The following is a 15,564-nucleotide window of genomic DNA, read 5'->3' as shown; positions in this document are numbered from 1 at the left end:
TCGCCGCCATTACTAGTAAAAAAAAAAATATTCTTAAAAATGCCATAAAAAAATACCCCCTACAAATCAATATACGCTTGTTGCGATATTTTTTTTTTTTTTTTTTTTTTATGTATTTTTGGGGGATATTTATTACAGCAAAATAAAAAATATTATTTTTTTTTTTTTCAAAATTTTCGCTCTTTGTTTATAGCACAAAAACTAAAAACCGCAGAGGTGATCAAATACCACCAAAAGAAAGCTCTATTTGTGGGAAAAAAGACGCCAATTTTGTTTGGGAGCCATGTCGCACGACTGCGCAATTGTCAGTTAAAGCGACGCAGTACTCTGGTCTTTGACCAGCAATACGGTCCGGGGTTAAGTGGTTAAGCAATAAATCAAAGCATTGTGGTGATTTTCAGTGGGACAAGGGCCTTCATGGGCTGTAACACAGTGTGGAAAAAGTATGATAAATTTTACTTGAACAAGCAGAAGTACCACATAAACCCTTAAATTGGAAACCTGTGGGGGACAAGCATCTCTGGTTGAGATTTTAGATACGTTTTCACAATAGTTGTCGATAACGGAACACCTTCCAGCTCGTTGAGATCAAGCAAACTGTGTTAGTTCTCTTCAGGGAGAAGGCTTATAAGCATTAATTGAATTCATTTCTTGTACGCTGCTTCCAAAAAATCTGTACTGGCATCTAATTATCATTTGATAGATTCTAAAGTATTTTTTTTTTTTTTTTTGTTTAATCATGATCTATTGTGACTATTGCTATGAATGACTGACTAAATACTTGTTTAGAAGACTTGGCTGAGATAATACAACCCCAATTTCAAAAAACTTTGAGGCTGCTTTAGATTTCAAAATTATCTTATTTTCTTCTTTTAAACTGGTGCATTTTCTCAGCTTTTGTTGAGAGGGGGGTGGGGGGAGAAATATTCTTCTCTGGGTGATCAATGTACATTGCAGAAATCTTTGTAGCTTCTTATATTGTACAGGTAAAACTCGAAAAATGTTACTATATTGCAAAAGTTCATTTATTTCACTAATGCAACTTAAAAGGTGAAACTAATATAATAGACTCATTACATGCAAAGCAAGATAGTTCAAGCCACGATTTGTCATAATTGTGGTGATTAAGGTCTTGCAGCTCATGAAAACCAAATCCACAATCTCAGAAAATTAGAATATAGTAAAAAGGTGCAATATTCTAGGCTCAAAGTGTCCCACTCTAATCAGCTAATTAAGCCATAACACCTGCAAAGGGTTTGTGAGCCTTTAAATGGTCTGTCAGTTTGGTTCAGTAGGAATCACAATCATGGGAAAGACTGCTGACCTGACAGTTGTGCAGAAATCCATCATTGACACCATCCATAAGGGGGGAAAGTTAATTGGAAAAGAAGTTGGATGTTCCCAAAGTGCTGTATCAAAGCACACTAATAGAAAGTTATGTGAAAGGGAAAAGTGCACAAGCAGCAGGGATGACCGCAGCCTGGAGAGGATTGTTGGGAAAAGGCCATCAAGGGACTTTCACAATGAGTGGACTGAGGCTGGAGTCAGCCATTTAAGTTGCATTAGTGAAATGAACTTTTGCACGATATTCAAATTTTTGGAGTTTCGCGTGTGTGTGTGTGTGTGTGTGTGTGTGTGTGTGTGTGTGTGTGTGTTATTTTTCTAATGACTTTAACCACTTAAGGACCCCTTCACGCCGATATACGTCGGCAGAATGGCACGGCTGGGTACAATCACGTACCTGTACGTGTCTCTTTAAGCCCAGCCGTGGGTCCTAAGCTCCGTGACCGCGCCCACGCACCTGATCGCCGCCGGTGTCTTGCGATCGGTCACCGGAGCTGAAGAACGGGGAGAGGTGTGTATGTGTAAACACTCCTTCCCTGTTCTTCACTGGCAGTGTCATTGATCGTCTGTTCCCTGATATAGGGAAAGACGATCAATGACGTTGCACGTCCAGCCCCACCCCCCTACAGTTAGAAACACATATGAGGTCACACTTAACCCCTACAGTGCCCCCTAGTTGTTAACTCCTAAACTGCAATTGTCCTTTTCACAGTAATTTTTATAGCACTTTTTGCTGTGAAAATTACAATGGTCCCAAAAATGTGTCAAAATTGTCCGATGTGTCCACCATAATGTCGCAGTCACGAAAAAAATCCCTGATCACCGCCATTAGTAGTAAAAAAAAAAAAAAAAATTATTAATAAAAATGCAATAAAACTATTCCCTATTTTGTAAACGCTATAAATTTTGCGCAAACCTTATTGCGATATTTTTGGTTCCTGATCACCACAGTACTGGGAGATTTCTCACTGTGGTGACTAATCAAGGAGGTGTGATTACTGTGTGTCAGCACCAATCCAGTTTTGTTTTACAAAGCATCACTGCCGTCTATTGGCTCTTTGTCTCTGTACATCAGAGAAGCAGGAAACAACAGCAAAAACAAAACTAAACTGTAGGTACATTATATGATTGTATATGATTGTTTTTGATCTATTTTTAATCATTTTAAAAGGAATCAGTTAACTATTATGTCTCTATACCCTGTAAACAGTCATTTCAGGAAAAAAAATCCTTTTTAGTGACCCTTTAAGTTCCTCGAAAACCTAGGTCCAGGATGGGTAACCGTGGCATTTCAGGTATGGTGAAACACATCTCGTCATGCCCCTAGGGCCAGATCCTCAAAGTTACGCTGGCGTATCTATTGATACGCCGCGTAACTTCTATTTTGCTCCGGCGTATCTTTGTTTTGTATCCACAAAACAAGATACGCCTGAAGCTGTGCTAGATCCGACTGGCGTACGTCTTAGTACGCCGTCGGATCTAAGGTGCATTTTTACGCTGGCCGCTAGGTGGTGTTTCCGTCGATTTCCACGTTGAGTATGCAAATTAGCTAGATACGCGAATCCACAAACGTACGTTTGGCCGGCGCATTTTTTTACGTCGTTTCCGTAAGGCTTTTTTCGGTGTATAGTTACTCCTGCTATATGAGGCGTATCCTATGTTGAGTATGGCCGTCGTTCCCGCGTCGAAATTTGAAAATTTTACGTTGTTTGCGTAACTCGTTCGCGAATAGAGCTTTGCGTAGAATGACGTTCACGTTGTAAGCATTGGCTTGTTGCGGATTAATTTTGCGCATGCGCACTGGGATACCCCCACGGACGGCGCATGCGCACTTAAAAAAAAAACGTCATTTACGTTGGGTCAAGACGTATTTACATAAAACGCAACCCCCATCACATCCATTTGAATTGCGCGCCCTTACGCCGCCAAAGTTACACTACGCCGCCGTTACTTACGGCGCAAATTCTTTGAGGATACAAAAAAAAACGAAGTTACGGCGGCGTAGTGTATCGGAGATACACTACGCCGGACGGATAGAAGCGCTGCGCTTCGTGGATCTGGCCCCTAGTGTCTAAAGGTGCAACACTTAGGCCAGTTTCAGATCTATGCATGCACGTTATAATGCATGTTGGGCACCTATTTATTTATGTGGGTGTTCGTTTTAATGGTCTTCCAGTCATTTAAGCAGTAAGCGACTCTCTTGACCCATCAACACCCTATACGTGTGAAACAAAGCATGTTGATGGTGTTGGAGGGGGGAGATGGTTGGGTAATTTTTTAGTTGCCCAGATGCTCATTAACAGCCTGCTGAAATTGAATGCTGCTCCGTGTGTGTGTGTGTGTGTTAACCACTTCCAGACCTTGGGTGTTTTTCAGATTTGGTGTTTGCAAGACTAAAACAGTTTTTTCTGCTAGAAAATTACTTAAAACCCCCAAACATTATATATTTTTTTTTCTAACACCCTAGAGAATAAAATAGTGGTCATTGCAATACTTTTTTTGTCACACCGTATTTGCGCAGCGGTCTTACAAGCGCACTTTTTTTGGAAAAAAAATCACTTTTTTGAATTAAAAAATAAGACAACAATAAATTTGGCCCAATTTTTTTATATATTGTGAAAGATAATGTTACGCCGAGTAAAATGATACCCAACATCACGCTTAAAAATTGCGCCCGCTCGTGGCATGGCGTCAAACTTTTACCCTTAAAAATCTCGATAGGCGATGTTTAAAAAATTCTAGAGGTTGCATTTTTTGAGCTACAGAGCTCTAGGGCTAGAATTATTGCTCTCGCTCTAACGATCGCGGCGATACCTCACTTGTGTGATTTGAACACCGTTTTCATATGCAGGGGCTACTCGCGTATGCGTTCGCTTCTGCGCACGAGCTCGTCGGGACGGGGCGCTTTAAAAAATTTTTTTTTTGTTTTCTTATTTATTTTTAGTTATTTTATTACTTTTTACACTGAAAAAAAAATAAAAATAAAAATTGATCACTTTTATTCCTATTATAAGGAATGTAAACATCCCTTGTAATAGAAAAAAGCATGACAGGTCCTCTTAAATATGAGATCTGGGGTCAAAAAGACCTCAGATCTCATATTTGGGCTTAAATGCAAAAAAAAAATTTGGAAATGTCATTTTTTTTCAAATGACAAAAAAAAAAAATTGTCTCTTTAAGAGGCTGGGCGGGACTGACGTTTTGACGTCACTTCCGCCCAGCAGAGCTATGGGGACGGGCGAAGGAGATTTTTCCTTCAGTCTCGTCCCCGCTCAGCTGCCGAACGGTCCCGATCGACTCCGCCGCTACCGACGGCTCTGGTAAGCGGCGGAGGGTGCGGGAGAGCGGCGGGAGGGGGGGGGCCCTCTCCCGCCACCGATAATGGCGAATCCGCCGCGGAGACTGCCGTTATCGTTTACCAGACCGCGCACACTAAAGATTGATACCTCGGTTGTGGCAGCAGCTGCTGCCGTTACCGAGATATCAATCTTTAAAAAATGGACGTACATCGTCGTGCGCAGGTCTGGAAGTGGTTAATATGTGCGCATCAGTTGTCAGTGGGCTGTTGGTGTACCTTTGCTAAACAAGACTGTGGCGACCCCAAAACACTGGGGTGGATTCAGAAAGCAATTGCGTCTGCGTAACCATAGATACGCAGCGTAATTGCTTAGTTGCGCCGGCGTAACGACTTTTCTGTATTCAGAAAGCTTGTTACGCCGACTGCAGCCTAAGATATGACTGGCATAAGGCTCTTATGCCGTCGTATCGTAGGCTGCATTCTTACGATGGCCGCTAGGTGGCGTTCCCGTAGTGGTCAGCGTAGAGTATGCAAATTGCATACTCGCGCCGATTCACAACCCTACGCGCGCCCGGCGTTCGCATTTTACGTTGTTTGCGTTCGTCGGGTTCCGCGTAAGGCTGCTCCTGCTATTAGAAAAAAAAAATGTGTGTTACCGGCGCCAAGATAATATCAATATTCTAATTAAGTCTTGCTGCAATAAAAAGTGCAACCTCAAAAGGTTGGATTTAGATTTGTGTATTTGTGAAGTGTATTGCGCTAACTTATATAAACATTTTACCACAAGTGATCCTGTGAACTTGTTAGTCAAAAAACAAAAATTATGTACATGTGTCTATGATGATTAATGTGCACACAATCAACAAATAATGTGCAATAAATACCAATACAGTGCCCTGTGCCAAACTATAACATATGAATTCCTCAATCCATCAAAAAAATGTGAAATAAATCCAAAAAGATCCACAGCTTGAATGTGCCCCAGCATAGCAAGAAAAAAAAAAAAAATAAAGCTTCCTGGCGCATTAAGTTGCGAAATGCATAGAGGCTGCGGGACCATTACCAGTTCGTCAAGTCCAGTCTGAGTATAACGAGGCTGGGAACGCAGGCGACAAAGTGAGGCATCACACGTGCGGACCAGGACACACTCGTACACCAATACTCCTATTTATGGCTGGATTAGCTCAGTGCCGGCTCTCAGGCACTTTTACACGTGAGTGGAATAACTATATGTTTTAATTATAATAAATTCTTTGATATACTACACCATGATAGTCTTTTATGTTACATGAGTGGATATAGAACGAGACTACAGCCAAAGCATTGGGAGTGATTGCTGATAAACCTGAGAGAGGGAGTGGTTATCCATATGAACCAAAGGCAGACTTCTGGGTCTATCCGGTGAGTGGCCATTTTATTCGGTGACTGTGTAGGCACTATTTGCGGTGAAGGTGGAAACATAGCTGGGCATCACTGCAAGAAATAATCTATTAAGGACTTTCTTAGCACATATATATATATATTTTTTTTTTTCTTGCTATCCTGGGGCACATTCAAGCTGTGGATCTTTTTGGATTTATTTCACATTTTTTTTTGATGGATTGAGGAATTCATATGTTTTAGTTTGGCACAGGGCACTGTACCGGTATTCATTGCACATTATTTGTTGATTGTTTGCACATTAATTAATAATCATAGACACATGTACATACTTTTTGTTTTTTGAGTAACAAGTTCACAGGATCAGTTGTGGTAAAATGTTTATATAAGTTAGCGCAATACACTTCACAAATGCTCCTGCTATTAGCAGGGGCAGCCAATGCTAAGTATACCCGTCGTTCCCGCGTCGCGATGTTTGAAAATTACGTTGTTTGCGTAAGTGAATGGCGCTGGACGCCATTTACGTTCACGTTAAAGCAAATGACGTCCTTGCGACATCATTTGCCGCAATGCACATCGGGAAAGTTTCCCGACAGAGCATGCGCACTACGTTCGGCGCGGGAACGTGCCTAAATTAAATGATCCACGCCCCCTACGGGATCATTTAAATTACGCGCGCTTACGCCGGCCATTTTTACGGAGCGTTCACGCAAATTACGGAGCTACTCCTTCATGAATGAAGCGTAGCGCAGGTAATTTACGGAGGCGTAGCGTTAAAACGCTACACTGCGCCTTCGTAAGAGTGCGCAGCCCTACCTGAATCTAGGCCACTGAGTATACTGTTATGTTGATTCTAAAATTGGAAAAAGTCAAGCTGGGACCCCCTTACACCTCCACCTACTAGCTTGCAATGGTGGAACTAGAGCAGTGGGCTTCAGCTTGAGTTAAAGCTGAACTCCAGAAACTCAACCACTTTCTAAAATATTCTGGCTTACTATGGGTTAAGTCCATTGAGGCGCATGCCACCTCTTGGACTGATCTGTGTTTTTTTTTTTGTTTTTTTTTACAGCAGACAGTTTTGCAGAGCACCAGGAGTACAGCTAACACTATACTCCAAGCACTTTGACAGGAAAATTGCTGCTTTCTCACATAGCAGTGGCTCTGTCTGCCCCTCCTCTCTCCATTCACAGAAGACTTTGTATTTTGTGTATGGGTTCATATAAAATACAAGCACTCTGTGACTGGACATGAGGAGGGAAAAGGAAGGCAGAGCAGCTGCATTTGCTGGAAGGAACACCAGAAGGTCCAGCATTGGAACGCTGGAAGTGAACCAATGTCTGCCCTGTAATGTAAATTAAAGTGTGATATAAAGGACCCCATTGGACTTAACCCATAGTAGTCTGGTACATTTTATAAAGTGGCTGAATTTCTGGAGTTCAGCTTTTAAGTTTGCACTATTGATTACTATGGGTTTTTTGTATATCCTGAGGCACCCTAAACTTTGAAACTTGTAGAAAGGGCACATTGAAGGATGCCAGTGATTAAACCGGACCTTGCACAAACAAGGTCTGCTGTTTAATAACCGTGCTTGCTCATACCAAACTGCAGCAAAGAATAAAAAAAAAAAAAAAAAACTAAATCAAAAAGTTAATATACAATGCATTTGGAAAGTATACGCTGCGCTTCCTTTTTCCACATTTTGTTATGTTGGTCTTATTCCAAAATGGATTAAATTCATTTGTCTTTTTAAATATTTTACCAACAATACCCCAAAATGACAACGTGAAAAGTTTTTTGTTTTGAAATCTCTGCAAATTGATTAAAATAAAAATGAAAATGGATTTTATCGAGGCACAGCTCTGGGGGAAGGGTACACATTTCTGTGCCCAATGAGCCCAGTGACCTCCATCATTCGTAAATGGAAGAAGTTTGGAACTACCATGATTCTTCCAAGAGCATGCCGCCTGACCAAACTTAGCGATGGGGAAGAAGGGCCTTGGAGGTGACCAAGAAACCGATGGTTTCTTGGAGACTAATCAGGATTGAGGGAAAGATAAATGCAGCAATGTACAGAGACCTTGATGAAAACCTTCTCCAGAGAGCTCCGTGGCGATGGTTCATCTTCCAACAGGACAACGACCCTAAGCACACAGCCCAGATAACAAAGGAGTGGCTACGGGACAATTATGTGAATGTCCTTGAGATTGAACATCTCTGGAGAGATCTGAAAATGGCTGTTCACCGACACTCCTCATCCCACCTGATGGAGCCTGAGAGGTCCTGCAAAGAAGAATGGGATAAATTGCCTAAAAATAGGTGTGCCAAGCTTGTAGCATCATACTCAAAAAGACTTGAGTCTGTAATTGATGCCAAAGATGCTTCAACAAGTAATGAGCAAAGGCTTTGAATAATCATGTACATGTGATATATGGTAGGTATAAGAATAGGGTGGCTGTGGGCTAAAAAAATCTGTGTGTGTGTGTCTCTATCATTGTAATTCTGTGGTATTGTTTGTAGAATTTGGGGGAAAATAGTGAATTTAATCCATCTTGGAATAAGGCTGTAACATAACAATGTGGAAAAAGTGAAGCGCTGTAAATACTATCTGGATGCACTGTATTTAAAGTATTTGGGCTACTCTGCATTCCCTCAGATCTTGCTTCCCTCGCTGGCCCTTCCTCCTCCTGACTGAATGTCGTATGACGTCCTCTCAGTAAGCGCAGCAGCACAATTGGTACCGGCTACATCCACCGGACACAGCCAATGATTGATCAGTGTAACGCAGGGATCTCCAAACTACGGCCCTCCTAGTTGTTGTGGAGCTACACGTCCAATGAGGCATTGTTAAACTCTGACATTCACAGACCTGAAAGGGCATGATGGGAATTGTAGTTTCTGAACTGGAGTGCCATAGTTTGGAGATCCCTGGTTTACTGGCTCTCTGCTGGTACCATGTGACTGATCACATGACAGTTGTAAACAATGGATGGCTTCCTTTCATGCCATCCATTGTGTATAATTGTTGCTAGCTGTGATTGGTCAATGTGATCACATGGTACAGACAGGGCCAATCGCAACCCATCGGTACCATGTGGTTAGCTCTGGCTAATCGCAACAAAACAAACCTGAATTAATCAGTTTTTGTTCAGTAAAATGCCTGCTATAAGCAATTGTCATGTGTTTAAAAACACTGATCACTTCCCCAGAGTAGTAAACTTGTTTATACACTGATTTGGGTGGTTTTCACCAAAGAATATTAGCAGAATACATTTTAGCCTAAATCTATGAACAATTATTTGCAAATTTTTGTAACTGAAACAAAGTTTGTATATGCAGTAAAGCATGCTTTTTATACTCTGGAACTAAGGGGTTAATCATCTGCATTCTGTCTAAAGGCTGTGTGATCCTGTCTCTCTGAGCCTCTTCTTTAACTGACTCCAACCCATCTACTGGTAGAACAGAGCATTAGGGGTCAGGCTGCACTTGTTTTTTTGGGAGAGTGTATGTGTTTAGCTCAGGGTCAATCCTCACTATCCAGACAGAAGGTCAGGGGAAATGAAAACTCCTACAAGCATTAAGCAGACACTGATACAAGAATGCTCTAACTGCTGATGTAAAAAGGTACTGTATGTATTTGCGTATAACACTCACTTTTTATACCCTGAAATATAGAAGGTAAACTGTGCCTGCGTGTTATACGCAGGGGGCTGTGGAAAGTTTTTTTCCTGAAACTTCCCTCTTAAAGTTAGGGTGCGTGTTATATGCATGTGCGTGTTATACGCCGATAAATACGGTATTTAGCAGCTTATATTCACTAAAAATATTGCATTTCCATGTTCTGTGTACTGTGGGAGACCAGATATAGGTAGTGCAGGGTCCTAGGTTTAGTAACACTTTAACTGTAGGAAAAAAGTAAATAAGCAGGTCTTGCATTATTGGGGCAAGATCTGCTTTAACTTCTGCTTTGTTTTGGAATGTTTTTAGATTTGGCACAGATTTGCCCAAAAGAATATCTAAATATTATGATGGCCTTCTGTTATAAATTAATTTGAAACAATGAAATATTTAATATTTGGAACCTTTTTTTGTTTTGCCGTTAACTGTGTTTAGCAGGTTTTCCCATGTATAAATACCTTTTTTCTTGTTTTTTTTTTAGCTTCCAGCGAAAGCCATGATTCATCACTTTCCAGCATGTGTAGCGCTTTGTCTGATTTGCAAGAAGAGAGCAAAACACTGAATACTAATGCTGGTTTGTCTCTGTTTACTCACTCTGAGGAACATGCTTTGCCCCCCTTGTCAATGTCAGAACATGCTAGGGGCTGGCAGAAATTAAATAACAGTGACTGCGAGGAAAGCTCTAAAACTTTAATGCATGCTCCAGTGGAGCACCCACATCACGCTCATCAAAACGATGTCTGTTTTGTTACTATAGACTCTTTTGAGCCAGACAGCAGTGATGGAGAAGAAAATGTTAGTCTTTATGAAGATGTTTCTTTAAAAACTGAGGCAGATGGAAACCCGACAGTCGCATCAGCAATGCAATATGTGAACTCCAAAAGGATTCTCCCAAAGAAAAGCTTTCAGACTTCTCCACCATAAATCGCACATGTGTACAGGACAGTTTATCTCAGGGGCGTATCACCTCATTATCCCAACATTCGACCCTGGACCTATACACAACACCATGGAGTTTTTCTGCTAGCTCTGTATCAGAGGATGAAGCTACGGGTGTTGGAAGTGTAGAACTTTATGAATCCCAGCAAAACAAAAGTAAAACAGACTTAATTGGGAAATATAGCCTTGGAATTTGTAATGAAAACAATACAGGAGGTGCTAAAACTGACCCAACAAACGAGCCAGTTGTCCGACCTAAAATTAGAAAAACCTACCCTACAGTTTCTGGAAAGGACCCTCTAATAACCGATGAGAATGGAAAGGAAGCCAGGAGCTCTAGAAGAGAAAAGCGGGAATTGCATGCCAATGTACAAAAATCTAGCAAAGCTGAAAACTTTAACAGCGCAAAGGAGCCTGGCTCTGTGTGTGCTGAGGGCGCCCAAAAGAAAATCAAGGGAGCTAGCAGGGATACTTTAACTCCAACAGACAGTAAACCATTGGTGGATGACACATTTTGGGATGATTTTGAAGTCTATGGCTTGAAGATGATGGACTCTGTGAAAGAGGAAGACAGGTAGGATTCCTATTCTTTGTCATTTCTCAAAAATCTTACATTAAAGTGCACCTGTGGTTTTCTCATTAACGGCTGCAGATTCAGTATAGCTAAAGACCAAAATTATTTTTGGGATAGATAGGAGATTGGTTTGAATACCTATCAGTTTTTTATGCTGTCTGTAGCCCTGTTTGGGACATTTGTCATGTTACCATTATCATTGAAAGTAAATCACATATTTTTGGGTTGTCCCCAGAAAAGTAATGGAGGGGAAATGCATTTAAATGGGAACACTAAATCTGGGAGTCCCCAAGAGTCTCTTAATTTGCAGTGATTTTATTTACAGTTTGGCTACGGGACAGGAAGTGATGGTAAATCGCCCTAACTCGACAAAGATGAAAAAAAATTGTTTACACGAGTTATAACCCTCCCTTACTCCTATTCCAAATAAATATATATATATATATATATATATTGTGTGTATGTCTGCTCTATATTCCCACAGGAGCAAAGCCAAGTGTTCGCTTCAAATTTGTCTGCTCCAAGGCTGTGCATCTTTTGAGCTGTGGGTTGTATGTGGCCCATAGCATCTTCCTTTTTCCACCCACTAAGGCCCAACTTGGAATCATGTCTGTGGACTGTAGACTGTTCCACAGGATCCAGGACATGATGCAATGGGGTGCTGGAATACACTTGATGCCCCAACAGCCTCCTCTTTAATTATGCCAGTATTGCTGGGCAGTGTAATCTTTTCCTTGATAGTATAGTTTTAGGCCCCATGCCATTTGGGGCGTAGGAGCATATAGGGAGCCATTAGATGCCAAAGGAATGTGAAGTATTTTTGCTTCCAAGAAAGCCAGTGGAGAATATTTTTGTTCCCTCTAGGGTGGCGGGGGTTATGATTCACATCCCTTGTTTTGGGTTGCACATCCAAACAAAGTATATATGTGTGTGTGTGCGTGTTTAATAAAAATAATAGTGTGTGTGTGTATATGTATATGTGTGTATGTGTGTGTGTGTGTATATATATATATATATATATATATATATATATATATGTATATATATGTATATATATATATATATATTTATATATATTTAAAAAAAAAATGTCTGACATACAAAACAAACAGTAACCTGTCACAGCGTTGGAGTAGACCCATGCAGGGGTCAGTGCCAGCCGGCGATTTGGCTGCTTTCAACATTAGGAACATACAGCTGTAGCACGTTCACAAAGAAAAAAAAAAATAGAAACAAACAACCTAGTGCTGTATTGGCTCTTGCTCAATTGAAATGTCTAAGGTTTCAGTCGAGATTAATGGGACAGACTGTATCCAAGAAACCCACATTAGAGATTGCAATACAATAAGAACAATAATATTGTATATTTAAAAAAAAAAAAAAGTTTCTCTCCCACCCCCCCCAGCCACCATATTCTTATACCTGCCTGTCCCTAGTCAAGCAGGAGTTGTGCAACCTCTTCATTGCCACACAACTGCTTGTCAGAATCTTCCCCACTTAACCTGTGCCTGTAAACTCAAATCTCCATATGGAGAAATTGTATTTCACTCAATACAAAGTCCCCATAGGCTTAAAAGAAGACTGCAGAGTACATACACAGGCCCAGTGGAAAATTATTCTGACAAGCAGCTGTGTGAAGCCAAGTAAGCGACACAACTGAGGTCTCCCTGGATCTGTGAGGGGGGGACCTTTCAAAAAATAAGTATAACTGCACGCTCTGCTGCAAAAGATGGAACAACTCCTTGTCACTTTCTACAATTAAAATGTGTCCATGTGCAGCCTTGATTGTAGTCTTGGCTCAGCTAGAGAGAGACTGCAGTAGCTTACAGTGCTGAATTTCACAGGCTGCAAATACAGAGGGAGAAAAGAGGGAATATCAGGGAGATGAGATAAGGTGCTAACTATCTTTGTATGTTTAACTATTTTGTGACTTGCTGTTAGCAGAGTATGCCCTGTCGCCTCTCGTGCTTTTTCTTTTATCCCTCCCTAATCTGTCTTTCATAGGCACAGTCTGTTCTTGTTTCCTCCCCACACAGTAAATTGTAACCACTTTAATACCAGGCCTATTTTTCAAACTTGTTGTAGGCAAAAACTTTTTCACCATGTCCTTGTTGCTGATCTCCTACCTTCACTGACTATGCCATTCATCTTCTTCTGAGTTCTGTAGTTCCTCTGTAATAGCCTGATGATTTTGAAGTAAAACAGTTACTTCCCTATGATTTTCTGTTTGTAAGACCGGTGGCTGCTATTCCTCCTCTACTCCCAGCCACTGGTCTTGGCACTTCCCATTTGTACTTCTATCTACAGCAAGCAGGGACTTGTACTTCCGCCCTGCTTGCTGTAGTGGGCGGAGGGGTCTCGCAGACCCCTGGTCTGTACCGCTCATGGAGATGGCACCTGCGGCATCCCTCCCTCTGCTGCCTGTCAGCCCTCGCCTGCACTGATAAGGCTACACTTGTAGGCACCGAAAAGCAGTGGACATGGTCCACTCCTTTACTGACCCTGTCCACTGCTAAATATCTGTAGGAGGGGTTTCCACCAGCTCTGCAAAGTTTTCAGTTATTTTTTTTTTTTTTTTTTTAATGTCTTATTTTCAGTTTATGTATTATATGTGACGTTGCATATCACAGAGACCGGTATTGTGGTAATATTGAAGTTAATTGAGATTTCCATACATTGACTGGTACCACCATTATTGTGTTCTTGATTAGTATGTTGTCGCTTTTTATTTGTTTGTTTTTTGTTTTAGTATCACAACGTATCAAGTCACAAAACATACCAGTATTACAGATTTTTGCTTCAAGGGATTGTACCCTTCTTTAGAGAGGAGGGTCGACTAGCTTGTAATAACCGATGCAGCCACTCAGCTGCTATTGCCAGCAGCGGGAAGTGACATTCCTAGCCCCCTTTTTTCTCCCCAACCACCCTCATCCTGCCGCTCGCCTGGGCCCTCCCGTCCCACCAGGAGACCCGAGCCACCAGCCAGCATGTCCACCGGCTGGCCAAAGACCCAAACAAAGCCGACGTTTTTTGTTCGTCTCATCTAGTAACCTGGAAGCGATGTCATGACCTCACTTCCAGGCTACTGGCATCTTAACCACTTCCCGACCACCGCATGTAAATGTACGTCCACAGAATGGCACGTACAGGCAAATGGGCGTACATGTACGTCCTTGCCTTCTAGCGGGTGGGGGGTCCAATCGAGACCCCCCCCCCGCTACATGTGGCGGTCGGATTCCCGCGGGGAGCGATCCGGGACGACGGCGCGGCTATTCGTTTATAGCCGCTCCGTCGCGATCGCTCCCCGGAGCTGAAGAACGGGGAGAGCCGTATGTAAACACGGCTTCCCCGTGCTTCACTGTGGCGGCGTATCGATCGAGTGATCCCTTATATAAGGGAGACTCAATCGATGACGTCGGTCCTACAGCCACACCCCCCTACAGTTGTAAACACACACTAAGTGAACACTAACTCCTACAGCGCCCCCTGTGGTTAACTCCCAAACTGCAACTGTCATTTTCGCAATAAACAATGCAATTTAAATGCATTTTTTGCTGTGAAAATGACAATGGTCCCAAAAATGTGTCAAAATTGTCAAGTGTCCGCCAGAAAAAAATCGGTGATCGCCGCCATTAGTAGTAAAAAATTTTTTTAAAAATGCAATAAAACTATCCCCTATTTTGTAAACGCTATGCATTTGCGCAAACCAATCGATAAACGCCTATTGCAATATTTTTTTACCAAAAATAGGTACAGTAGAAGAATACGTATCGGCCTAAACTGAGGGAAAAAAAACATTTTTATATATGTTTTTGGGGGATATTTTATTATAGCAAAAAGTAAAAAATATATATATATTTTTTTTTTTTTTTTAAATTGTCGCTCTATTTTTGTTTATAGCGCAAAAAATAAAAACCGCAGGGGTGATCAAATACCACCAAAAGAAAGCTCTATTTGTGGGGAAAAAAGGACGTCAATTTTGTTTGGGAGCCACGTCGCACGACTGCGCAATTGTCTGTTAAAGCGACGCAGTGCCGAATCGCAAAACCTGGCCTGGGCATTTAGCTGCCTAAAGGTCCGGGGATAAGTGGTTGAAGGCACTAGTTTTTAAAAAAATAGAAAGTATTCAAAAACGCAGATCTTGATGTTTTGCAGAGGAGGAGCTTGGGGTCTTATAGACCCTCGATCCCTCCCTCGATCCCTCCATAAAGAGTATCTGTCACTGCCTATTACTGTCGCAAGGGATGTTTACGTTCCTTGCGACAGCAATAAGTGATTTATTTTTTCACTGTCCCTTTTTAAAAAATAAATGAATTTTAAAAAGTAAGATTTATAGAATTTGGCTCTGAGGTCA

The 15,564-nt window shown here is 41.5% G+C and overlaps 1 protein-coding gene across 1 annotated transcript in view; it reads left to right on the top strand.

Moving 5' to 3' along the window:
- The window catches only part of PJA2 (praja ring finger ubiquitin ligase 2), a 62,905-nt gene that overhangs the window by 24,217 nt on the left and 23,124 nt on the right, over positions 1–15,564 (top strand). Inside the window, 2 exon segments of the mRNA XM_040343219.1 lie at positions 10,179–10,549; positions 10,552–11,210. Coding sequence (XP_040199153.1) covers positions 10,179–10,549; positions 10,552–11,210 — 1,030 coding nt within the window.

The sequence above is a fragment of the Rana temporaria genome, chromosome 1 (genome assembly GCF_905171775.1).
Source record: "Rana temporaria chromosome 1, aRanTem1.1, whole genome shotgun sequence".
Classification (NCBI taxonomy): Eukaryota; Metazoa; Chordata; class Amphibia; order Anura; family Ranidae; genus Rana; species Rana temporaria.
This window is presented reverse-complemented; position numbering and strand designations above follow the sequence as displayed.